The sequence below is a fragment of the Siphateles boraxobius genome, unplaced genomic scaffold (genome assembly GCF_051911475.1).
Source record: "Siphateles boraxobius isolate OS27281-9 unplaced genomic scaffold, OSU_SipBor_1 2, whole genome shotgun sequence".
Taxonomy (NCBI): Eukaryota; Metazoa; Chordata; class Actinopteri; order Cypriniformes; family Leuciscidae; genus Siphateles; species Siphateles boraxobius.
The window spans coordinates 11,147,670-11,174,776 of record NW_027508810.1 but is presented as its reverse complement, the minus strand read 5'-3'; the positions used below and the strand labels follow the sequence as shown (position 1 = coordinate 11,174,776).

At 38.5% G+C, this 27,107-nt stretch overlaps 1 protein-coding gene across 5 annotated transcripts in view; it reads right to left on the bottom strand.

Annotated features, from left to right (window-relative positions):
• Positions 1-27,107, bottom strand: part of enox2 (ecto-NOX disulfide-thiol exchanger 2) — a 280,102-nt gene that overhangs the window by 20,849 nt on the left and 232,146 nt on the right. For all 5 annotated transcript variants that reach the window (XM_077235881.1, XM_077235879.1, XM_077235883.1 and 2 more), the window contains 6 exons: positions 26,165-26,371; positions 22,721-22,954; positions 21,172-21,384; positions 11,951-12,057; positions 8,824-8,938; positions 4,538-4,728 (listed from right to left, as the gene is read on the bottom strand). In XM_077235881.1, the coding sequence (XP_077091996.1) occupies positions 4,538-4,728; positions 8,824-8,938; positions 11,951-12,057; positions 21,172-21,384; positions 22,721-22,954; positions 26,165-26,371 (1,067 nt within the window). The remainder of the gene's footprint in view (positions 1-4,537; positions 4,729-8,823; positions 8,939-11,950; positions 12,058-21,171; positions 21,385-22,720; positions 22,955-26,164; positions 26,372-27,107) is intronic.

Sequence of the window (27,107 nt, the reverse complement as noted above, 5' to 3'; positions counted from 1 at the left end):
TTTACAACCATAGAACAAAAAGAGTTAAATAAACTTATCACTTCATCTAAAACAACAACATGTTTATTAGATCCTATACCAACTGAACTACTGAAAGAAGTGTTACCTATAGTGGAAGAGCCTCTTCTCAATATTATTAACTCATCTTTATCTTTAGGTCATGTTCCAAGAACGTTCAAGCTGGCAGTTATAAAACCTCTTATTAAGAAACCACAATTAGATCCAAATAACCTAGCAAATTATAGACCCATTTCGAATCTTCCATTTATGTCAAAAATATTAGAAAAAGTTGTGTCCGCTCAACTCGGCTCTTTCTTGCAAGAAAACGACATCTATGAAAAGTTTCAGTCTGGATTCAGGCCACATCATAGCACTGAAACTGCGCTTGTTAGAATCACAAATGATTTACTTTTAGCTTCGGACCAAGGCTGTATCTCAGTACTAGTTTTACTTGATCTTAGTGCTGCGTTCGATACTATAGATCACACAATACTCTTAGATCGACTACAAAATTACACTGGTGTTCAAGGACAAGCATTACGCTGGTTCAGGTCATACTTATCTGACCGCTACCATTTCGTCTACTTAAATGGAGAAAAATCGATTATAACTTCGGCAAACTATGGAGTGCCGCAGGGATCTGTGTTAGGCCCTTTATTATTCTCAATATATATGCTGCCTCTTGGTAATATTCTAAGGAAACATGGAATTAGTTTCCATTGTTATGCTGATGACACTCAAATATATATTTCATCACTGCCAGATGAATACGCTAAATTATCCAAATTGACAGATTGTGTTAATGATATAAAAGATTGGATGACGCGTAATTTTCTTTTATTAAATCCAGACAAGACAGAGGTAATACTTATCGGTTCTAAAAACCGTCCACAAAACCCTTCACAGCACGAATTTAACATAGAAGGATGCCCTGTTACTTTATCCGCTACAGTAAAAGACCTGGGTGTTATACTAGACCGCAACCTGTCTTTTGAAAAGCATATTTCATATGTTACAAAAACAGCCTTTTTCCACCTTAGAAACATTGCTAAGCTACGTAATATGCTATCAGTCTCTGATGCAGAAAAGTTAGTTCATGCATTCATGACCTCGAGACTAGATTACTGTAATGCTTTATTAGCTGGTTGTCCTGCATCTTCAATAAACAAGCTACAGTTAGTCCAAAATGCAGCCGCTAGAGTTCTTACTAGGTCAAGAAAATATGATCATATAACACCGATTTTATCATCACTTCATTGGTTACCTATAAAGTTCCGTTTTTTATCTTACAGTTACTGTAAATTCGGCCTCTAGTTCATAAACGCCAGAGGAGAACTGGCCCCCGACTGAGCCTGGGTTCTCCCAAGGTTTTTTTTTCTCCATTGGGTCATTTCATGGGGTGTTGGGACACCATTAGGTCACTGGATGGAGTTTTTTCGGTTCCTTGACACTGTTGCCTTTGGCTTGCTCAGTTGGGGATATTCAAATTAATTAACTAATCATACCATTGATCAGCTCTACCAAACTAGGATGTCTTTTTTTCCAGTAATAAACAAACATTGTTAAGTTGTTTTGATTGATACTGTGAAGCAGCTTTGATACAATCTGTATTGTGAAAAGCGCTATATAAATATATTTGACTTGACTTGACAAACACACACACACACACACACACACACACACACACACACACACACACACACACACACACACACACACACACACACACACACACACACACACACACACACACACACACACACAAAAGCTCTTGAAGCTCCACCCGCTGTGCCAGGAGCAGCAGCTCATTTGCATTTAAAGGGACACACACAGAACGATGCATTTTTACTGAGCGTTAACATGCTGTAAAAAATAATCTGTGGGGTTTTTTGAGCTAAATTTCACATAAACACTCTGGGGACAACAGAGACTTATTTTACATATTGTAAAAAGGGGTATTATACCACCCCTTTAAACAAGTTCCAATGCAGCGATTGACATGAAACTTTGACCAGGAATTGTTTTTTAACCAATTCTGAATGCAAGTATACAAACAGCTCTACATAAGTTGCGCTACATAACAACGACACTGGTTCCAGATGGATTTCACAACACCATCAACCAGCCACATACAGGGCCCTGTTTTAAGGATCTAAGCACATGGTCTAAAGCGCACGGCACAAGTGCACTTAAGCGTGTCTGAATCCACTTTTGCTAGTTTAATGACTTGAAAAATGGTCGGTGTACGAAACAAAAAGTTTATGTGCTCCTGTTTCTGTGTGTGCGCAGTGCGGTCTCCGATCTCTGAGTCAGTGTGTGTGCTTCAATGAAAGCAGTGCATTGATATAGAACGTGATTAAACTGACTTGGACATGTGCATCAAATTAAATGGTTTTATTGCACACCTTTTAGCCAATCAGAATCGATTAATCAGACAGAGCATGGTATTATTCACAATATTACAGTTTTTTTTTGTTTTTGTTTACTGCATTTATGATAAAATAAATGCTGCTCTGGTTAACATAAGGGGCTTCTTTCAAAAAACTCCTAATGACCTAAAACTTTTAAATGGTAGTCTATGGAACAAAATGTAATGTAATTTAACTGAGAGTAATGTTTTTTTTTTTTAAAGAGCGAAATAGACATTTCTGAATGGTAAAATGGTAAAAATTGATTATGTAACGTGTTACCCCAAACCCTGTTTCGAATGCATGTTAATTTGTTGACAAACTTAATAAAGCAGAAACCACGAGCTGCTCCAGACTGCTCAGATTTCTCATTACTGTTCCTGCTCAGCATCCAGACGCCATGAGCTATCTGAGCTACATAAACTGTGGTGATGTAACCTTTTTGTTTGACTTCATGCCCTGCTCATCATGAATAAATCAGTCCGAGGGTGAGTTTAACACGCTCTGAGTGCAGGAGCGAAAACATCTCAGCAGCCTCGCCTGCCATTTGAAAGTGATTCAACTCTTAGCAATGGCCTACACTGTTCACTTCATGTGACAGAATAACATGCTGTCTTCACAGGCTCAGTGAAGATCAGTGAACACTCCTGTTTCTAACTGGAACACATCGCTCTGCGTACGGCTCATATGTGACCCGTGCAGCGAGTTCACAACGATGTTCAATATGCAGAATTCCATTAGGGCTCATTAGCAGAAAGCGCACACCTTTAAAGTGAGACAAACGCCCCTCTCAGTCTCCTTCATGGCTTAATAATGGCAAGGTCAAAGTCATGTGAAACATCTGCATGTGCTGGGCTTATAGGACTAGAATGAGGGTGACCAGGATTCTTTGCGTTCTATTGATGGATACAGTAATGAGTGGGTACAAAAATAGATGGACCATGGGACAGATTTAACCCTGACCACGCGAGTTTGTATTGTGTGAATGAAAGTAATGTGGCTAAAAATCGCCATCAAATCTCTAGGCTACTCTGTGTGGAAAAGAACAATGAAGAGCAGATATTGAAAGCGGGAGACTGTTCTAAAAATAGTGCCAGTCCTTGAGAGAAGATAAAATAACGTTTGGTAATAGAGATGAAAGTGCTTGATGGGTGGGAGACGTCTAAAGTTTGTGCCTATGTGGGCAGACAACATTTCCATGATTCCACATGTTCAACATCTCTTGTGTTTATTATTTTGTGTGTGAGTGTTTGTGATTGATGACCCGGATGCTCTGTAGACTTTAAGCGTTTCGGCTCAGGACTCCCCGTGGTTTAACTGCTCTAAAAATTCTCACGCACAACAACACCATATTCAGTGAGTGAGAAAACAGTAGGTGTGTGAGACTGTAAACACACACTCGATGAGTGATGGTTCAATGGACCACCCCATGCTGCTTTTTGAAACGACATGTTTTTGGTTACCGATCTTAACTGTGCCACATCACCAACAGGCATCTACCCATGGCTTCAAAAACCTCCAGCAGCTCTGCGTGCAGTTCAACACTACAAATATCATTTTGTTATTCGGTATTTTTGTCATTTTCCAGTGAAAATATGTAAACAACTATGTGCCAGTGGCATAAGAAAAAAAAAAAAACTGTAATTAACAACATAAAAACGCAAGACTTAAAGTCGTGATGTAATAAAAATAGAGACAGCTCTTTTCTTCTGTATTGTGATGTACATTCAAGTGAAATGCATTATCAGCGAGGAACTTGGTTCTATGCATCGGTTGTTGATTGGATGGAGGGAGATCTAAATAGGAGATTGAAGTCAATTGTAACAAAGGGACGAAATCGTTGGAAAAATCTATTTTTTTTTTGCATTTTTTGTGGCTAAATATGCATGGATGAATAGTTTATAATAAGATCAAAAAGTGGCTTTTTTAAAAAAAGGTGGACTTTTATTTCATGCTGACTTAATATCATCATAACAATAATAATTATCATAATAATATAAAATAATAACATCAAACAAATGTACTTTACTGATGATTTTTACACATTTTAACTGGAACCGAGACAAAAACACTGCTTAAGAAAATGACAGTTTTTTTTGCCGTATACCTTGTTCAGTGTGTGTGTGTACCTTCTGCATGCCCTGCAGAGCCTGCTGCAGGAAGCTGAGCTGCTGCTGGCGGGTGGTGTCCTCCTCGCTGCGCTGGGGCTGCGCTTTACCCTGCTCCTGTTTCAAAAGCTCCACCTCGTTCCTGTAGGCATCCAGCTGACACCGCAGACTGTCGTTCTCCTCTTTCAGAGCCTCCACCTGAGCCAGCGGCCCTGGGAGGCCAGAGAGAGAGTTGGAGAGATATTAAAAATGACAATTCAATTGGTGAAAGTAAAGGGAAATAAGCAGACGAGCGAAGGCGGCAGGGATGAAAAACGTAAAAAAACGTTCTCTGTTTCTGACGTAACAGAAAAAGAAAAGGCACATATTAAAGTGTCGTGTGCAAAGTAATAATTCACGGGGCGGTGAGGCCTAGTAAGGGTAAAAGGAAAGATACGGCAGAAGAAAACAGTGTTCCTCAAAAGCTGCTTAGAGAATTCTGCTGATGGACTGAGATGAAAGGACCCTCAGTCCCACTGCTGCGTTCCTTTTGCTTTCAGAGGCTAATTAGAGAGGATTAAATGGAGAGAAAGTGTATTACTTAATGCTTGACTTAATGTACCATGGGCATTGTTATCAAATGGCTGTAATTAAAACAGACGCAAAAGGGTTCTTCACACCAAGGCATTCCGTCATTCAGCCATCTCTTAACAACTCGATATATCAGAGACGCCACCTCTGTGGCGTTTCTAGTGGGAAGAGATAACGGGATTAGACCGAGAAGCGTGTCTCTCTCGGATTGGGCAGGGAGAGGGAGGAACAGCTGACTGCCTGATCGCGAGGCTCTTTGGTTATGCGTCTCTGAAGTTGGAGACGATGAACGACTGAGTGACGTGGGTGGAAGATAAGGGAAGCCAGGTTAAGCTAGGACCACCATCGGAAGTCTGCGGGTAAACACAATGTCACCTGTCCCAAAACCCTACCTAGGCTGCATTTTAAGTGTCACAAAAGGTAGCCAGCCACGCAACAAGCAATCCAAGATGGCGTATATGAGTAAAATATACTTGTGTTTCATTCAGAACTGAAAAGTATTAATACAAGATAGTTCTTCATAGTTGTTCTTTTTTATAGTTCTTTTTAATGTAATATTTTCACAGTATTTGTGTGTACTTTGTATTTCTTATGCTTAGAGTATCACATTAGATGCATCCCAATTCATATTACAGTGTACAACGTTTTACCGTTTTGTAGCATAAATAGAGAAGTATGTTATCACTGAAAAGATGATGCACTTAATTAACTGAAAAAACAAAGTGTGGAATGATCATAACTACATGGTTGAGTACATAGTGCATACATACATAGTGTATAGCTACATAATGTTTAGTACGTCATTTGGGAATTGGGACACAAATAAAGGGTGGAATGTTGGACATTTTATGCACTCAACAGCTGCAGGTTTAATTACGTAGAGATCGGGGTGGAGCCATCATACTCTGATGTTGAATGACAAAATAATCGAATCAAATTCATACTATAGAGATTTGAGTACATAGTGAATATTGTATAGTGCATTATTTGGGACTATTTTTAAGCTTAGCAACATGCTAGCGTCAATCTCAATAGGGGTGTTAAAATTGACCATTGTTCAGGCGAAATTCAGTAATTTCAATAGGAACCCATGCGATCTGGAACTTTGCGTGAGGGCGAAAGTTTTCCCCATGCAGATTTTGCAATGGGTTCAGGCAGGTCAAGCAAATTCGCAATGCTGACCAACAGAAAGTTTGCTTTGAAAGTGACTTCGCTGTGAGCTATTCTTCATACATCACTATACTGACAACAGATAATTTTGCTAATGTTACGCACCTTATTGGAAACAATTAAATCAAGTTTCTTTAGAGCGTTGAACGTTATTTCTGTGGTGTTGAGAATTGCTGCATATGTAAAGCATTTTAATGAATCACTTTATGACATTGTGGTTAAGGTGGCACCTTTGGAGCCCTTCACATTCTTGTGTTTTGCCAGTGTATTTAGCAGCATTTAGCAGCATAAGCTTAATATTTTCAACATGCTATGTGACACTAAGGGTAGTTCGTCTTCGAAAAATGTGTCTTGAGACCCCTGAAGCTTGCAGAATGGCCACTCTGTTGCGCTAGACCGAGCACAATGGAATGGCAATTCACACGGGACGCAAGTACGCATCCTTTATGAAGGTAGCTGCCATGTTATAGATTCTGTGTTTTGTCTGGAAACATGTTTGGTGTGAATTAGAGGAGAAAGAACTAAAGAGACAGAAAACAAGAGCGAGAGAGATATAGAGACACAGACAAAGCCAGAGAGAGGGGAAAGCAAGCAGTTTTTATCGATTCGTCTCATCAAGCTGCTGCCCTCAGAAACAGTCCGGTTCACCTTCCGCAACATGGCAGGCAGATCTATCGACCTGTGCTGCCCAGGGGTGCTGACAGCAAAGAAAGCAGCACCCGTTTGCACACTGCACTATAGCTATTGTCAGAGGACACTTGCCCGTTACCGATGATTAACTCTGGGGGAAAATAAAAGCAAACATGTTGGTTTGCAATGAAGACGGAGGTGTTTATATGGCTACAATTCACACAGAGGTTACCATGAGCCACTCGCCCTTTTCATGGCGGTTGCTCGTCTTACTGGCAGGTATGAAAATTTGTTTTCATAAACGAGGAGGGTGTTGAATTACCTCCTTCATTAACCATTTGAATCTCCTGCCCTTATCTTGTGACATCCTTTCAAATATATGACAACCCACTGACAGTGATTGTTATCATTGTTTTCTAATAACTAAGGTCGCAAATGAGAAGACGTGCAAATCAAACCTGGTAAATGTATGATTTCATTTGCATACATTTGCATACTAATGATGGTCTTTTACACAGGAGAATCTCTAATATTTATGCTAAAATTTCATGAGTTAAGTGCCACATATGAGGGGCCAACAAGGCCCTTTAAATTTACTGTAAAGAGGGTGCACGTGTGAGCTAAGTAGTCTCAAGATGCAAAAAAAGACACTGGAATCCCACAGTGATCTTTTTATGCTATCCCATGATTCTGTCCTGAGCAGCTATGGTACAGGATTTCTAATAGCAGGGTTTTTTTGACAAGCAGGACCTAAAATGAGCTGGAGGTGCAGCTGGTAGACACATACTCTGCTCAATACCACCACATTTAGGAAACCACGGGGAGTAATGGCAGTAGTAATACAAAAATCACACTTTTCCGCCACGATTGATTCGGCTGCCTAAAGACAGATTTGATTTCATTTGCTCACGTGAGCAAGTGAAATCATCAAAATAACATGCTGGAGCTGGAACAGTGGACTAGTGTATTAAAAACATGATTCAATACATTGAGCCGTAGTGCTTATGAGGGTGGCGCAAGTTTAAATTCAGCTTGCAATATTCCTTCTTTCTGTTCCCCTTTCCTTTGTCCCATCTCTCAAAGGCCAAAAGAGACCATCTACTTTGATCAGTGTCCCACCTTAAACTTTTCCCTAGTCTGGCAAAGGCCCTAGTTTAACTCACCCTGGTAGCTAAGGTTGGGGATTGAAAATATAGAAAAGAATCGTACACTACTAATAAATGAATCTTAAACTCAGAATGTCTTAATCAATCAGAGAAGCTACTGAATTAATCTAACTTATTCCAAGTCAATCCATTTTTTCATTTTAGAAATAAATATAAAAATGAAATAAAATAAACACAAAAATAAAGAAACAAACAAAAAAAATCATAAACTGACATAAAAAAGCCATAAGTACTAAATAAACTGTTAATGGAATAATTCAATTTCCTTACAATTTCCAGTCCTGGCTTTGTTGGGAAAAAAAGGCCACATACAGTAATTGATATTTATGTAAAAAAAATAAAAAAATGTTGATACAAAAAGATTCTAACTCACTTTGAGGTCTCACAGGGAACGGAAATTATATCAGCATCATTAGTTCCTGAGAGAATGTTTATAGAAAAAAGCTGGATAAAAGTGCCAGTTACACAGTCTGAATCCAGATTTATGTCAAGGATCATTAAACAGCCAGAGTCTTCCATAAAGCTTCAGTCCTTATTTCCCCTCTTCATTTATTCTATGAAAATTAGCTGGTTATTCTATCTGCAAATGTGTCAGCACTGTGAGACACAGGAAAAGGTTCCACATAAAAATGACAAACCACCAGTGGATTCAATCTGTATGCAGTGGGTGCTCAAAAACCTCTTTAAGAGAATGAGGAACTACTGTTTATACTGCCATGGGAAAAATTCCCATCTTTTGCTTACAGACTGTCAATCTGGAACAGTGCATACCTGAATCATCCGAATCTTTGCTATCCGGGACGTCTTCCATGTCATCATCCGACATCTCCATTTCCTCCTCCCTCCGAATTCCCATCAGCTCTTCATTGTGGATGTTTCTGATCTCCTGTGAACGAGAGGAACTGATTCTTTAATCCCAGTTGCTGCTGGATGATCTCTCACACTTTGATTAACACATGAAATTCATGAGCCGGAAAGGTAATAAGCCATTCGATCAGATTGTAAAAAAGAGATCATACTCGTAAAGTGTAATAAAAGCAGGTGGCCCTGCTCCAGCGTTATCGATGCAGAGAGACACCTGATGTTGGCTGACCTTGTCTCTGTACGCAGTCAAACAGGGACTCTTAATGTGTTATAATGGCTGCCAGTGGAGCTTCAACATGGCAGGAAGGGATTGCACAGCCACCACAGATCGGCAGGGCCAAGCAGGGGCAGATGAAGCAGATGTCTGGGTATGTTGGCTCTCCTGATGGGGGAGCTCTCCGGCTAATGAGCCATGTGGACGGCAAAGAAATAGGGCTGTGCAGACACAACATGACCGCCAAAGGGAGAGAGACTTACTGCCTGACAACAAACAAAAGGCCCAGCATAAACATTGCCATCTGTCTAGCACAGCAACACTGAGAATTACAGAGGTCGAGCAGGTAGCGCAAAAGCAAACAGGCCCATCTGCCCAATCAATAGAGGGATAGATGACTGTGCTACCGCAAGACGACAACTATCTTTTCAGATTTAGACTTTTCCCCAATCTTTAACACAGGAAGTCTTGCTGCCCGTGGTATGAATGGGCTGTGATTGAACTCTCGGCAACTGCTTGGAATAACAATCAGCCTAAAGTGAGGAGAACCCTCTGTACCAACTGGACATTTCTGTTTAAAAACCAACACTTACCGAAGCTTTGTATACGCATGCAAGAAACGGCCGGGAAAACTTGCAGGGGAGCTCAAGAAAATGAGGATGAAATTCTGCTAAGTCTGAATGTACCTCTGGGTCAACAACTCATCCGAAACCGCCATCTTACCATCACATTTACAAGAGAAGGGCAGTGAGGGTCCAAACAGCTCGAAGGGTGAGAGAAGCAGAGTAAACATAGTTTAATGATGGGTCATCTATTACCTATCACTTACTGTCGCCTGCTCCAGATATACCTAACCACATTCTGGACTGAAGAAACCTCTTACTGCAGCGAAGAATGTTTAAATGCCACTAGTGGGCTCGGTTAGAACATAAACATTTCGATTAAGGTTTAAAAGACTTTTGAAAGTGTGGCCTGAAGCCCTGCATTGTCATTCTAGAGGGATTCCAACAGTTTTTGAAGTCGGCTCTTCTCAATACATGATGTAAAATGTAAGAGAGGTCTGGTAACTCCCTTCTTTTCTCAAATGAGGCATCACCCCGCTATGACAGCATCGAGAGCTTCCTGTCACTGCCACGGTGAATGCAGAGAGCTCAATGCCAACCCGGGAGTGAGAAGTGGCTCATATCTGAGGATAAACATATCCAACTTAAGTAGTCAGAGAAAAGGTATAATAAAGAAGGATTGGGGGATGAAAACTGGAGGTGAGGACTACATCAGCTTCTAGAAATGATCAAGGCTTGCTATTTTGCATAACCTTTTTTTGTCGTCTGATGGTAGAAATAAAAGAGATGAAATGAGAGGAACTCAAAAAAAGAGAGAGCTCAATAAGGACGCAATTACCGCAGCATTAATAAGCTCTTTTCACAGATGAAGAACAGAGTACGTTCTAAAAGAAAGCTACATGTAACTTTCATTTGGAAACAAATCAAATAAATGTCATTTAACATTTTAAACAAGGCAGTCATTCAAGGACTCAGAGTTCATGAAGTTAACAAAGAACTAACAGACAGTAATAGCAAATTGTCTTAATGGGCTTCACAAAGGGCTGGAAATGAATGGACGTGCAATATTTCTGAAGGAAAAATCTAGGTCTGAGCAATTTTTGCTCATCTGAACATGGGAGAAGAAATTAAGATATGTATCAGAAAATAATGAAATCAAATGGATTATAACTTCAATTTTTAGAAATTATGCATCATAGTGCATATTTTAAACACCTACCTTGAACCTTGAGGAGACTCTTTTGGCAGTTACAGTACCTGCATCTTAAAGCTGTTCCAATGGCTTCAGGTAAACATAAAACAACATTTGAAACCCATCCATAGTAAAACTATGGGTAGATTACTACCCTCCTCCAACACACACTTTAAGGAGGCTGAAGGTCACATTTACTCACTAGAGCACCTTTATGCATCTTGCTTCTTTTTTTAATCATTTGGCATTTGCTATTATAAAGGCAAACATTTAATTTTAATTTTAAGGCACATTAAAAAAAGACAATTCTGATTTCATTTAGACTTTAGTCATGATAATTAATTACTGTAAGTTTATAGGAACTTGATTTTATGACACATGGACAGTCCAGTCCTCGAGTTGATTTCACACTCATTATTTGCTGAGCAGGAGTTCTCCGCTATATTAGACGTAAACAATACCAGCCCTCTGATCCATGTAAAATGGTGTTTTAATGCTGCTTGGTGCTAATTAGACACCAGATTGGGTCTTTGCGCACTAATAATGAGAGAGATGTCTTAAAACTTACCTAATGACCACAGAAAACAGAGGAAAGAGACAGAATAAACACCTCAACAGCAACACATATGGATTATAACTCATTAATTAGCTTATCTGTCTCAAGCTTCTAGCGATCGAGAATGAATATTTTTCTTTTGCATTGCGTTTGGGGGTTTTAAGAGCGCCAATGATTCAAGATACTGGTATTTCTATTGCTTCAACCAGGAAAGATTTAAATGTTACCTGCCGGTTGTGAACCGCTGAAATCTCAGTCAGACTTGGGTAAAATATTACTAGCGGAGAGAGCTGAGCAGTTAAGACTATCTACATCTATACCATTAATATTCAACTTAAAATAAAACATGTGGACTTCATAATAGTTCAAGTACACATTGGGAGCTCGCAGGGAAGGGGAAATGGACAGGGGGAATGGGAAAATCTAATGTCTGAAAGAAACATTCTGCATAATTTATTGTGAAGATGTGAAGCATGAATACATTCACTTAGAGAAATGAAAACACCAACCTCTGCTTGCTTTCGCCACATGTCCAGGTTCTTGCGTTGGGCTTTGGAGAAATGGTCCCATGCCTTTTGTTTGGTAGCAGCGTGGAATACAGACACAATCTGCTCAACTGTGGCAGGGGATGCAGGGGCCAGTATGGGCGTCCAAAGAAAGAAAGAGAGAGAGGGGCGATTGGGAAGGTGCAGAGGAGTGAAAAAATTTGTGTCAGGTTGGAAGGAAGTGATGTTCTTTTCCCCTACCCCCCTCTATAAAGCACAAACACTGAGCTGGGGTGGACTGGTGTAGTTACAGGGAGGAGATCTGAATGAGATCAAATTTCTCAAAAAATCAGGTTAAAGGGTTAGTTAACCCAAAGTAAATATTCAGTCATCATTTACTCACCCTCATGCCATTCCAAACCTGTATGACTTTCTTTCTTCTGTGGAACACAAAATATATATTTTGAAGAACGCTGGGGTCAAACAACATTGGACCCCATTGACTTGCATTGTACAGTATGAAACAAGGAGACTTTTCAAAATATCTTATGTTTTCCACAGAAAAAAAGTCATGATGGTGAGAAAATTACAGAATTTTCAGTTTTAGGTGAGCTATCCCTATGAACTTCTGTTAAATGTAGCACAACAGCAGCTGGAACATTCTGCCTAACATCTCCTTTTGTGGTCTATTGAAGAAGAATGAAAATCTATAGGTACTGAATGACATGAGAGTGAATAAATAATGACTGATTTTTAGACTCTCTTGGGAAGATCAAACAGTTGAATCGCGAAATCCTTCGCTTTACCTGAGAACAACTGTTCCATCTCATGTTTCTTCTTTCTCAATTACCACAACACACCTCTCACCTTCACCGACTCTAATGGTCATATAGTCGAAGGAACTCCTGTATTTTAAGAGTATATCAACTGATAATGAGAAGAATGTTTCATCTATGACAGGCTGGACTCATTAAAGAAAACCTTCCAGAAATAGTCATCTGTTCAGAATTAAGAGACAAGGCAGTCAATCAACTATTTTGTGGGGCGTGATTGCTTTAGATGTTAGAGATACATGGCAGTCATTTCCTGTGAGAATGTAGAACAGGAGGAAGACGCAGGACGGAAGGGGAACAGCTGCTGAGAAGCACAGCTGCTAATAGTATGTGCTGCTCTGACACCTCTGACATAAAATCCGTTCCAATATCTAGCAAGCTGCCAACCTAGGTGGCGTTTCAAGATAACATAGGTATGCTAATGACATGAAGGTTGAGCCAAAAAGAAACACTGAACACATTCTTGTTGCCTAAATCTAGAGAAAAACAAATCATCCAAGATGGTGAATGACAAGAATGAAATATCGATTATAAACATACTCTCGTAGAATGATTTCTGAAGGATCATGTGACTGAAGAGTGGAGTAACGATGCTCAAAATTCTGCTTTGGAATGCAGGAATAAATTACATTTTAAAATGTATTCAAATAGAAAACTGATTTCCTAAATTATAAAAATATTTCACAATATTAATGTTTTCACTGTATTTTTGATCCAAGAAATGCAGTCTTGGTGAGCATAAAACATAAAAAAAGGGAACTATTGCAAACTTTAGAAAAGTAGTGTATTTTTTTATAATTTTTTTAGCTAATTAGAATAGTTTTGGAACCAACTGACAAAAATGATCAACATTGGAATCAAAAGTTTCTGTGACGCATGAAATGTCCCAAATCATTCACTTAAGAGATTCCGTTTTAGTAATATTGCATAAAGTTCGAAAATCACCAACTCCCATTGACTGAACACATGACTTCAGGTTGGTGTATCGCTTTTTAACACCTTCAGCGTGAGAGGCCCTTTAGAAGGAAATAGCATGTGATCTCACTAGCTTTTGTGCACTAGCTTCAACCAACACTATTACTTTAAATCAATCTCGGTGTGCCTGTTATTTTTAGAGAAATCTAATAGGCCCTTAAACAAGCCACTCTCATGACTAGATCATTTGGGACAATCATATCCTATTTCAAAGAGTTACTATTTGTGCCATGCATCACAGATCCCCAAAATTGTCTGTGTGTTAATACCGAAATGTCCCAGTGTCTGGGAAATGACATCAAAACATCCATCAGCCTAAGTGATTTAACAGTAGGACTGAGAGACAGAAACATATGGTGCCAACAGCTTGATGGATGTATGACATCATTACTGATGGTATAACGTGCCTATGCAGATTCACTCAGATATCCCATCTCTCTCTCTCTCTCTCCCTCCCTCCCTGAGAGGGGGTTAATAAACCTTGGGGAGTCAGGAAGGCTGCCAAACACATCTGTCTGCGGCATAGGCATGCTCAAGAGAGAGAGAAGCTGGATCGATAGTGACTTCAGCATCCTATAATTTGATGGAAGAGATCGATGGCAAAGCCAGGACGGAGAGCATGTGCCCGAGTGTATGTACGTGTGCAGGTGTGCAGACCGCTTTTAGACTGATGTGCGGCCACGGCACTGCTTAACGCAAGAGGCAACAAATCAATGACATGTTCACTATTCACATAAACATGATGATAATTGTGTAGTAATAGTTAAACTTGTAGCAGAAACACGCTTACACTCTATTTAAATACTTAAATGCAAACGCCTCCAGCTGTGCAAGCTCAATTTTATGCATCATTTCAAAATGTATTCATAAGGTCATAATGCAACGCAAGTATGTGTTGCTTCTTAGCACTGCTGCAAGGCCAGGTATTACAACACTGAGAAAAATGGTGTTGAATTTCATTTGAAACTATTTGTAGGCTACTCAGAAATTGCTAGTAAGCTTCACAAACAATTGAATTAAACATGATTTTTTTTTTTAAGTAGAAATAATGAAATGGTATTTTCTTGTAAAATGTACTCCACTAATGGGAGAAAAGAATCTATCCGAACATTTTAGTTTAATGCAAGACGTTTGAAGGGAAGTCAATCACCTTCTTGAGTACTGGACTATGATACTGTAAAGCAAAAAAAAAAAAAAAAAGACATTTACATTTATGCATTTGGCAGACACTTTATCCAAAGTGACTTACATTGCATACAAGCTATACATTTATATTGTGTTCATGCTTAGCCTGGGAATAAAAGCAATGACCTCAGCGTTTTGAGCGCCTTTCTTTACTGCTTGAGCTACCACATACTTGCAATGCATTGGCCAAGCCTTCACTTCTGCATTTGCATATTTATGTTGAATATGTTCCTGGCCTTTCTCTGGATTTATACCGCCTCTAATTTCCAAACAAATACTGTAGTATAAGAAGTAAAACAGAATTCCTTACCTTTCTAATATGAACTATTCAGTAAGATATTTTTTTAGTAATTAATACTTTACTGTAAAATGATCAGTTGACTTAACTAAAAAAGTGAGGAAACCCGTTGCTTTGGAATTATTAAGTAATAAACTTCATGCGTAATTGAAAAAATTAAGTTATGTGAACTTGCTTTGTTTATAATTACCTTTTTTTTAAATATATTAAAATAGAAAAAAAATTCTAGTCAATTTTCTAAAAGTTCAATTAAATATTGATATTTCACAATAGCAATAATGTATTTTTGATCAAATACAGCCTTGTTGAACATGAGACTAAAAAAATATTTTAAAATCTCTTATACCGAGCAAACGTATGAACGATTGTGAAAATCGTTCACTTTACGTTAAGAATGGAATATATTGAGACCATATAAGCAGATATTGGTAATTATTAAGTATTTTTAATACTCTATCTGTCTGAATGATTATTTTCGCCTGTTCAAGGTGAATTTAACTTTTCACTTTGTAATTTAGCAGTATCTGATAGGGATAAAGAGACAGACTACAGCAAAGATTTAGCGCTTTAGATATACGACTTGTCTAAGAAGAGTTTTTTATCTTCAAAAGCATATAAATGGTTATACGCAAGTAACTAATTTTGCCTTTACTAATTACTCAGAAAGGGGTTTCCACTCAAATAACCTTGAAATGAAGCAAAGTGCTTGTTTATCTAAAATAATATAGATTTATAACATTGATTATGTGAAAACATTTGCTTGACTTCACCCATATTTGTGTGATAATAAATTACAGCCTGCAAAAAAAAGACGAGATCGTTTACAGACAAGTTAACACTAATACTACAAACCATCCTTTAGATGGGGCAAATACAAATTTAGTTTGTGACAGCACCAGTCAGCTGCCTCAGCCGGGATTCACCGTCTTAAGCCGAAATAGTCTTTTTCCCAGAATTCCCATGTCACCATGTCCCACCTGCCACTGCGGCAACCTGCTGCTCTATCCTCCTGCAGGCCTGCAACCCCAGCAAGCTTTTAGCTGGATATGCCTTTCATTATTTATCTGGCTGTGTGCTCTGCCTGCGTTCAGATAAGACAGATGCTCGACTGTCACAATGCTTTCTCTCCTCTGTGTGAGCGCCTGTTCTGCTGCATGTGTTTGTCATCACGACAGACCAGACATTACTATAGTGCCAGATACTTATTGCAGTTTGTTGAGAGAATTGTATCAATGGTTGTCTGCTGCTTGCAGATAAAGAGCTGGACAAAGTTAAACTTCTAGAAGGTTCTCCTAAGGTGACATGACCTTTCTGTTGGAAGTTTTCCTGATAGAAGATAACTTCGACATAGAGCCAGAGCAGGCTTGGTAACAGATCAGTATTGTCACTTCTTCCTCAAGCAGACGTTCTAAACCCATTAGAACAATCTGACAACTTTCAGAAGGAAACATCTACAGTATATGGGAGAAAACAAACAAACAGAAAAGATATTTTCAGGCAGATGAAGCCTGTATCTCTGGGAAGGTAATGTTTTTGTCTCTTGAAAACAATAAACACCTTTGGATTTCAACCTGCCACTAGAGATTAGACATATTCGTAAATATGTATGTCTGCTCCAGCTCTATATGACATCAGGATGGATGCAACTACAGTCTGAGGCACAATACGCTGATAGACAGACATCAGTGACGTGGTGTTGTGAAGTGGTGAAAGTGAGGATATCCATGTTCTAAGAGAGAGACTTACCATGTCATTCAATATAGGTCAAGTTACTGCATAACATCACTGACAGAGGAACTGATAAAACAACTCTGTGGGACAGAGAACCATGATTGGACCATGAAATCTGTTCAGCCAAGTCGGTAGAGGAGGAGTAACACTTTCTATGAAGCCTGTATACTGATGCACATCCTGAGTTAAACGCGTTCCTTGGTCAACATATTTTGTTGATCCTGGAAAAACATTCCTGTCCGAGAATGTAGTCCTAACTATATCCCTGCCTTTAAACATAGCCACAATTTCCCCCTAAAATCAGAGGGAAATGATAAGTGAATAACACTGATGTAGAAGCACCGAACTCTGATTGTAAGCCTCAACTTGACACAAACTTGTCCTGAACTTGAAACTTGAATCTGATTGGTTGATTGGAATGTTGTTCCAGGATCAACAAAGATTTTGATCCAGAAACATGTTGCACTTGGTGAATTCAGGTTCTGCTATACTGATGGAGTTTATTTCATAATGCCTTACAATGTAACCCTAAAATTATTTGTATGTTCTTGTAGATACTTTAACCATGGTACAACGTTTTCTAGAGCATAAATTATTAAACCCGGTTGCATTTGCATTTACTCTTTAAAGGTGTAATCATGAAAACACAAGGATTATAATGTATTACATTCTGCATCATAGGGATGTGCCTGAAGTCAAATGCATTATTTGAAGGGCTTAAATGAGGTAAAATCATTTCATATTTATAAAAAAGAAAAAAAAGAAACATTTGTTTCACTGATTAACCAACAACCACACAAAGGATATTTTTAATAATTTTTGCTTACATATTTTTTCTCCTTTTAAAGGACTTTTAATCTTTATTTTACAGCACAGTCATTAAAAACAGAATAAATAATTTTATAAATAATAAATGCCATTTTTGCTATAACTGGAAACTATAAATGGAATAGGGTTAAATCTAAAAATTGTTTTTAATACACTTGTGTCTTGTTAGAGAGCCTGATAATACCCATACACAGATACATATAATTTTGTCATTGCCACAGATACATAAATTACTGCTCAAAAGTTACGTTTATTAATGTTTTAAAATAATTCTCTACAGTTGATCAAAAATACAGTAAAACAGTAATATTGTGAAATATCTTTACAATTTAAAATAACTGTTTTACTATATGAATGCATTGTAAAATGCTATTTATTTCTGTCATTCAAAGCTGAATTTTCAGCAGCAATACTCCCGTCGTCAGTGTCACATGATCCTTCAGAAATCATAATATGCTGAGTTAATGCTCAAGAACCATTTCTGATTATCATCACTGTTAAAAACGCTTGTGCTGATATTCTTATTATTTGATACAGATTTCATGATTCTATGAGAAAAAGTTAGAAAGAACAGCATTTATTTAAAATAGATATCTTAATAGAAGAAAACAAAATCACGTAACCCAAACTTCTGAATGCATTTCATACAGAAAACGGCTTCACTGCACACTCCTAGTGCATTATAAGGAATTGTGAATGACTTTATAAAGCATCATACATACAAGCTTCACAGAAAGTGTGTTGTTGAGTGGCATGTCATCAGAAGTGTACGCAAATCTACAAGCTCAAGTCAATGTTATTTGAGAAATTAGTCAATGACTTAAACAAATTAGTGACCATTTGGGGTTACTTACTTTTAATCTATGAAGGGTCATCAGTAGTGCTGTCCAGAGACTAAGTAGCTAAACAAAAGCACAGACTCAGGGTCTTGATAATTCTACACATGCCTGGCACGTTACAGATGACAGGCCTGTAGCTGTGCATACTCTACCTTCTTCTGCTTTCAGTGGTAGAGACCTTAGGAGAACTTACCTTCAGTCCGCACTGATCTCAGACCAAAGCATGTACACTATCAAACCGAGTCATGGAAAAGCTGCAGTGTAAAATGACTGATAGCAGAGCGTAAAATTAGCTTGCCTTGGTTCTAAGGTCAAAATTTTAACAGATTTTCTGTAAAACAACCTTTTCCATTACATTCAAAAGTGTAACTTTAAAAATTGATATGTCTGAATACCTCCTGCTTATATAGTAAATACACAGCACACTGGTACATGTAATTCAACGTTCATCAACAGATGCATATGCATGCCATAAAATATTTTCATTTGAAAATGAATCGCTTTCCTGGCAAGTTTGTCTTTGCCGTAACCTTTTAATAAGTCTATATTCATTTCCCCCGTCTCTTATACCACAGTTGCATGTTAATGAAATATTAAATCTCTATCAGACTTGTTCTAAGGTCATAGTAAATGCAACCCCCCATATACTTGAATCACAGGCAGACTGAACATTACGCCTGCTCATGCATCAAGGAAACTATAAGTGTGAGAGTGTGTGAGTGGTAGTTCCATTTCTCTGGGCATTGGATCAATCAAGTACAAAGCACTGCAGCGTACTATCAAGATGGCAGGAAGTGAAGTGTAATCATGCAGTAGCTGACAGCACCCATTTACTAAATGCTTCCTTTTGTGTATGATAGTGTATATGAAACTAGGGTGACGTCACACAACAGTCAACGGCACTTTAGAGATCTTCAGAAAAGCAGCTTTTACTTGATGTGAGCAGCGCTGCAGTTCTGATGATCTGTTAGAGCTTTTAGAATGCAATAACGCTATGGTTTATAATAAAAAAAATACAAGGTTCTTACTGAACGATCAACAAAACCAATTTTGTTCAGTATTTGAATTTGTTGGACATGCACTAGCATTAAAAAGTTAGGGTCAAGTTTTGGGCTTTTTTTTTTAAATTAAGAAATTAATATTCAGGGGTTCATTAAATTGATCAACGGTACCGGTCAAGTAAATTCTAATGTTACAAAAGATTTATATTTCAAATATATGCTGTTCTTTTGAACTTTCTTTTCATCAAAGAGTATCATGGTTTTAAAAAAAAAAAACTATTAAGCAGCACAACTGTATATAACATTTATAATAATAATAAATGTTTCTTGAGCTGCATATTAGAATGATTTCTGAAGGATCATGTGACACTGAATAATGGAGTAATGTTGCTGAAAATTCAGCTTTGCATCAGGAATAAATTAGATTTTAAAATATGATAAAATGGAACACATTTTAAGTTGAAATTATATTTCACAATATTACTGTTTTACTGTACAGCTGTCGTAATATCTTTAAAAAATGACTTAAAACATTAAAAAAAATATTAAAAACCTTACTGACCCCAAACTTTCTAACGGTAGCATATATTACGTTATTGACTACACATACTCGCACGTATAGTGAGACCCTTCTAAATGTGAATTATGGCATATAAATGTAAAAATATAACAAGTGTGAAATGTGTCTTATCCGGCCTAAAAATGAGTTTGACACGTGTGCTAGTCAATGCTCATGTATTTCCCCATATATTTGCTTTAAAAGGTGAAATCAGTGAAATCATTTCAGGGTTTGTGCATCAGAAAAATTCAAATCTGCGGGTTAATCAGGTCTTTTACAGCAGAGGCGATCATGATGAGCTATGATCTGTGAGCTATCACTATCACTATCTACGTTTACATAGACAGCGGTAATCAAATGATTGACCTTATTCTGAATAAGACAACATTCTGATTAAGTTGCTATTAGAATATTCCTTTCATGTTCCTGTTTTACATGTTATAGAACATAGATCGATTAATGGCACACGTCATTACATCACCATGCCACGCAATCCGACGTTCCCACCGTATCAACATACAGTCAAAATTTGTTATGGTACCATATACAGTTTGGGGTTTTAATTTGACGTAAGCTTCATATGCAGTTAATTATTTGTCATGCTATACGTTCAAATAGAGGAGGGCAGATACAAATTGTGAAGCCATGCTCTCTTGTTTGCCGTCAGACCACTGTCGTGTGTGTACGTGTCCTGTCGCAAAATGCTTGTGATTAAGGCTTGTACATCTATAATGCACTTCAATAATGCGACTGAAATAGGAATACTCCCTGTCTTAATTCGATTTGTGTTTAAGTCGAGTATTACTTTAGCCGGGTTAAGGTAATCAGAAATCCCTGTTTACATGGTAGTTTCTTAATCAGCTTGATATCGGAATATTGTTGTCCATGTAAACGTACTGATTGTGTAAAATCCTGTTCCTTAACTGATAATGATGGAAAAATGCCCAGAAAGGTTAGGTTTTGAGACAGAAGCAACATCTGTAAAGGAACACTCACATTGTACTAAAATCCCAGAAAGGGCGTTCTTGAACTTCTCTTTGGCCTCCTCCATCTCCTTCTCATGAGCGGCCTTCTCGTTCATCAGCCTACGGATGTGGCTGTTGGAGGACTGGATCATTGAGTAGAAGTTGTTGGCGTTTCTGCGGTTTACCTCCCCTCGTTCCACCCAGGTCAGCAGGACACGCACGGCCTCGGCAAAATTGCCGTCGTCTGAGTGGAGAAAGGAAAAACGGCGGGGGAGAAACAGATGGTGGGAAGAGAGTTGAGTACAATGTTAGAGAAGAACACTTCTCATCTGGGACCTTCTAGTGTCAAAACTTATTAGCAGGACATGCTTATTGGGCCAAAAAAGACAGCAGATGCACACTAGTAGAGTAGAGGACATTTAGGAGAGGACAACAGAACAGGGAAAGACATCTACAGCATGCGACAGGTCTGGAAGGTCAAACCTTGTCAATCATAACACACTATTGATATTTAATATTTTGTGCTTTCTGTACAAATAAGGCGATGTTGTTCATGAAGGCCTGAGGTGTGTCTGTGCAGATGGGAGAGGAAAACAGTCAAGATGAACTACAAAGCTTTGGCTTGCAACTTTCGGCTGGGAATGAGATGAGAAACAGAGGAAACTGAAAATCACTGTAACGAATGCTTCAGGGAGGCTCTTCCAGCCATCTATTTTTCTTTAATGTCATTGTGTTTATTTAAAATCTGCAAATGTCTGGCGTTAACTGTGCAACAGATGAAGCAGTGTTGCAAAGATATTGCAGTTTGTACAGGGAAGATGACTTCTGTTGTAAAAAAGTAAATAAAAAAAGATCATTATTTTGTTCTTGTTGCTGTAATCCTGCTGACCAACACATGTATAACTGAGAACTCTAGGATGCTTTGATTTATTTATGGAAGTCTTCACTACAGATGATCAAAAATTATATCAAATAATTTAAACTATTAATCCATCAAGAATCTTTTTAAGACAGCATAAATTTGTCATGAATATGAAATCCCTCTCCATTTACCTGCTCATTTACCTGATTTAGACTCAATAAGTCAATATTGATAAACAGACAAATCTAGCAGATATGAGATATGTAAATCTGTTTTTTCTACAGATTTTCTACAGCAGCAGTACAAAAGGTCCACTAAACACAGTGTAATTTCATCCTGTCTTCTCTTCCTTTCATCTGTTATTTGTGACCACTGCAAAGTGAGCTTAACAGCATTCAAACTGCATAGAAAACATTACATGGAAAAGTAAGGGAATCTGAAGGAAACATGGCTAAATTCAACTGATTTCATCTAAAAAATTTCTCTTTAATGCACTTTCTCTCCTTGACAGAGAATCAAGATGCAGTCACTAAACAGACGATTTCTATTAAACCGCAAGTAACATCAAACTCGAAGAGACAAACAGCTTTTCGATGCATCCAGCCAACGGGCACACAGACTGTAGCAGCCTCTTCACAAGCTTCAGGAAACGACAGAAGTGTGACAGTCCAAAGCAACAAATCACTATTACGGAAGTATAACATGTTGTGTGTCCCACCTTTGAGCTTTTCTCCTAACTGGCCACATTCGTGCTCAGAGTAATGAACGATGGGGGGCGGTGAAGGGGGACGTAGACGGTCCTCTTCTATTCTGCGACGGTGCCTCTCTTCCCGGGCCAGCATGCGCTGTCGGCATTCCCACTCGTACAGGTCATCTCTAGCCTGAGCGAAATCTACATGCAGCCGGCCTGTGTCCTTCTTATCTGTACTTGATCCCAGCCTGATCCTATAACCTAGAGGAGAGGAGATGGAAATGGGCAATGGCAAAGAAAAAAGGAAGGGAAGGGAAAGAAAGTGGAAATGGAAGGGGGAAGGGAGTAAAGCAAAGGCAAAGAAAAAAATGAGAAAAAGGGAGATAAAGGAAGGGAAAGCGATGAAAGAAAAAGAAAAAAGAAAAAGAGGAAAGAGAAAAAAAGAAAAGCAAAAGCAAAAGAAATGGACAAGGTGATAAAGGAAAGGGAAAGATAGAGAAAGGGAAAAGGAGAGTAAATGACAGAAATAAAGGAAGATGAAGGAAAAGGAAAGAGGAAGGGGAAATGGCGAAAAGAAAAAGGAAAGGGAGTAAAGGAATTGACAAGAAAAGACAAGAGGACCAGAAAAGGGGAAATTGAGCAAAGGAAAAGGAAAGGAAAGGAAAGGAAAAGCAAGTGAAGGAATGAACAAGGAAAGGCAGGAAAAGAAAGGAAAAGAGAGGAGAAAAAAGGAAGAATAACAGGAAAAGGATCAACGAAAAAGAAACGAAAGGAGAAGAGAAGAAGGAAGGAGAAGATGAAAAGGAAGGGGAGCAAAGGATAGAGCAATAAAAGATAGGAAAGGAAAAAGAAAACGGAAAGGAATGAAAGAGAAGAGGAAGGGAAATGGAGCAAAGGAAAAGAAATGAAAAGAAAAGAGGGGAAAGAGGGGGAAAGGGAATCAAGGAAAGCACAATAAAACAGGCAAGGAATAGAATAGGAAAGAAAGAGGAAAGGGAAGGGGAAATTGAGCAAAAAAAATGGGAAAGGGAAAGAGGAAAAAGGGGGAAGGGGAGTAAAGGAATGGACAAGAAAACAACAGAAAAAAGATAGGGGAAGAGGAAATGGAAAGGAGGTAAGGAAAATAGACAAAAACAGTAAAGGAAATGAAAGAAACAAAAAAAGAAAAGAAAAGTGAAAGAGGAATGGGAAGCAAAGGAAAAAGGAAAGGGAAGAGGGACAAGAAGGGGAATTAAAGTAAATGGCAGGACAAGAAAAGACACAAGAACAAGAAAAGAAATAGGAAGGGAAATAGGAAAAGAAAAAAGGAAGAAGAAAAGGAGAGTGCAGGGCAAGAAGTTAGATGGTATAAAAGAAAAATGCAGGAAAATGAGAACAGCAGAAAAACATTCAACCTTAACAAACCCCAAGTATGTTATGAGAAAAACAACACATTACCAACACTGATTCATGAAGTGACCTTTGACAAGATGAAAACCATGCACTCCTTTTAATCATCTCTTCTAACATGTGTTTGCTGAAAGATTTGCGGCCAAACTTCCTATTCCTATATATAAAGTCCCAAATGGTGCACTCAGATGGGGCAGTCGAAACAAAACCCTACCAGCACAGACAAGCCATGATGTATGAGAATAATCTGGTTTGTGATGAAAAAAGAAAGTGATTTTATATTAAGGTTTTATATATTTCAGCATAAACCAGAAAATTGCTTGGAAAAGCATCTTGACAAATAGCCAAGTGGTATGAAAGAGGCTCCAGTGAATTATGAATCATATGATGCTCTGAGTACAGAGAGGGTTGAAAAGTGTTTTTAAGGAGAATGTATATTCAGAGATGGCCGTGTCAACAGAAATGAGAGAAAGAGCTTCACAGTTTACTTCAGACTCTCCATCACTTCTTTACAGCCCCCAGACGCTGTTAAATATTTTACGCAATGCGTTCACGTTAGAAATGAGCACCATTATTTATGGAAAGGCCTGCAGAGCTCCGTCACATAATATATGGGGCGCCGCTCCAATCTCGCCCCTCTCCACTGAGAGAACAACACTCAGAGAAGAATAAATAATGGAAAGGGTATTATTGGAGTGGTCGGCACTTTAAACTTGCTTTCTGGGGCTGAGATGGACGTCCTAATATTTGCATACAAAGACTGATTTAAGATGTGACTGGAGACTAGAGATAAGTGAAGCAGAGCCCGGCAGGTCATGTGACCGGTGTTGAGGTTTCCGGGCATGGCCCATGATTGATATGCAGCGTTCAAAGGCAGAAATGTATTACTAGATGTCGGCGCTTGACTTCTCGTTGACCTCCCATTGTGAGGGACTCTCGACGGCCAGTGTCTACAGATCTTGAGTTCTCTGAGTGATGTGGGGAAGCCCCACCCCCTAATTAATTCTGCATCGATCCTTCAAGTCAAGAGGGAACTTGTGGACACATGACCCTCATTTACATGAGATAAAAGGTTTAGTGAAATTATTGTAAATCACACGTATGGCACATACATTTCTAGGCATGATTTGGCATTCGTTTTTTGTATTCTTGTTTGAAACGTTGTGACATTGCTAGGGGTAGGGCTGCCCGTTTTTCTTAAAGTAACGATTATGAATATGGCAGGAAAAAAATATCAAGGATACATTTTTAATTGTTTATTAATAATCTAGTGTTTTCTGAGTCAGTGTCGGCTGCAAAGATGAAGTTGAAGATGCTGACTCGCCATCACTGCTGAAATGCAACTTTCATATGGATTACATAAATCAGAAAGTATTTTTTTCCCCGATTTGAATTGGTTTGTTTAAAAGTAGACATTTAAAGCTTTAGATATAGCTCATGTCTGTGGGGCAAGCAGCCTAGGCTGAGTTTCGGTTCAGTTTTGTGACGCACTCGAGTTCACGGAGACCAAGACAAGAGAAAGCGCATCCTGTTTGTTTTCTTTATTTTAAAAAGGCACAACGTTTTGTTGTTATTGAGAGTTTACACAATTAAAATTAGTTTAGAATGAGGCATATCTGTATGACAACATTTTTTTCCACCGTTATCAGTAAAAAAAATGCAAGGGATCAAAGTGATTATACCAATCATCTTCATTGTATTAACTAAAATTTTTAATTTCAATGAACTCCCTTATGATGATGCCAATCAGGTTTAACTTAATTTTTTAAGTTAAACCAACTTTTTCATTTACAGTGTACCACAAGGACCCGGTCTGTCCCTCACTGACTGCATGACTTCGCCACAGGTTTTTTTTTCTTTCTGCGACTAACCAACTACTAAAACTTTGGTCGACTAAGCCTCTTCTAGTAGACTAACGTTTAGTCGACTATTAGGGGGCAGCTATAGTTAGGGGCCATTTATTCATCCAACTGTACATGCATCCATCCATCCTACGTCTATCTATCTATCTATCTATCTATCTATCTATCTATCTATCTATCTATCTATCTATCTATCTATCTATCTAATCTAAATATGTACCTGACAGGAAGAGGGCCTTGTCCACTGTGTGCTCCTCGGCGAAACGGATATGACAGAAGTTCTTCTTGCTCTTGCGGATGGCGATGATACCTCCGCACTGTTCAAACACCTCCACAATGAGCTGCTCTGTTGCGTTCTCTGGCAAACCGCCGACAAACACTGTCTTACAGCCGGGCGGCCTCTCTCTGGTGGCAGGGGGAGGCAGGTCTTTGAAGAAAAGCAAAGAAGATTAAACTACCAGAATTTCTGACATTTTGTTTGATTAAGTTATTGATCTCTATTTTTCACTGTATTAAGTCTGTAGCTCATTATCGACTCATATGCCACATATAAAAAAAGATGAAACATTCATAATCAATCACTGACTTTTTTTTTTACGACCTTGACATTAAAATGATTAATCATCTAATTCAAACCTAAAAGACTGGGGTTCATCTGGAAAATCATTAAAAATGGTAATGCACCAAAACACAATGACACGTATGCCAAAGTATAAATGATTATAGTGTTGAAATTTTTTTGGCCTTTTGACACTTTTATTTGATAGTCAAAATATAGAGAGGACTCAAACTCAACATGTTGCAGTACAGACCACGGATCTTTCCCTTGATCGGTTTGATTTGCAGCACACAGTGCTAGAACCTCCAGGTTCACAAAGCTAATCTCTTCTTGATAAACCAAATCAACCATGAATAAGATGCAATGAGAAAACCAGGATGAGAAGGAATAATCAATGAAACCCGGCACTTGTTACATGACTGGATTACAAGTGCAAAGCCTGGCATCCAAGACTGGCCTGTTATGGTGTTAGCTGATTACTTTGTGATGTTGTGAAGACGGACTTGTGATAATCCGTGATTTCCATCAGGACTGAAGAGACTGTCTTAACAAGCTATGGGAATGCATTTGAAGGAAGCACCTGCTGGGACCGCATGCCTGATTG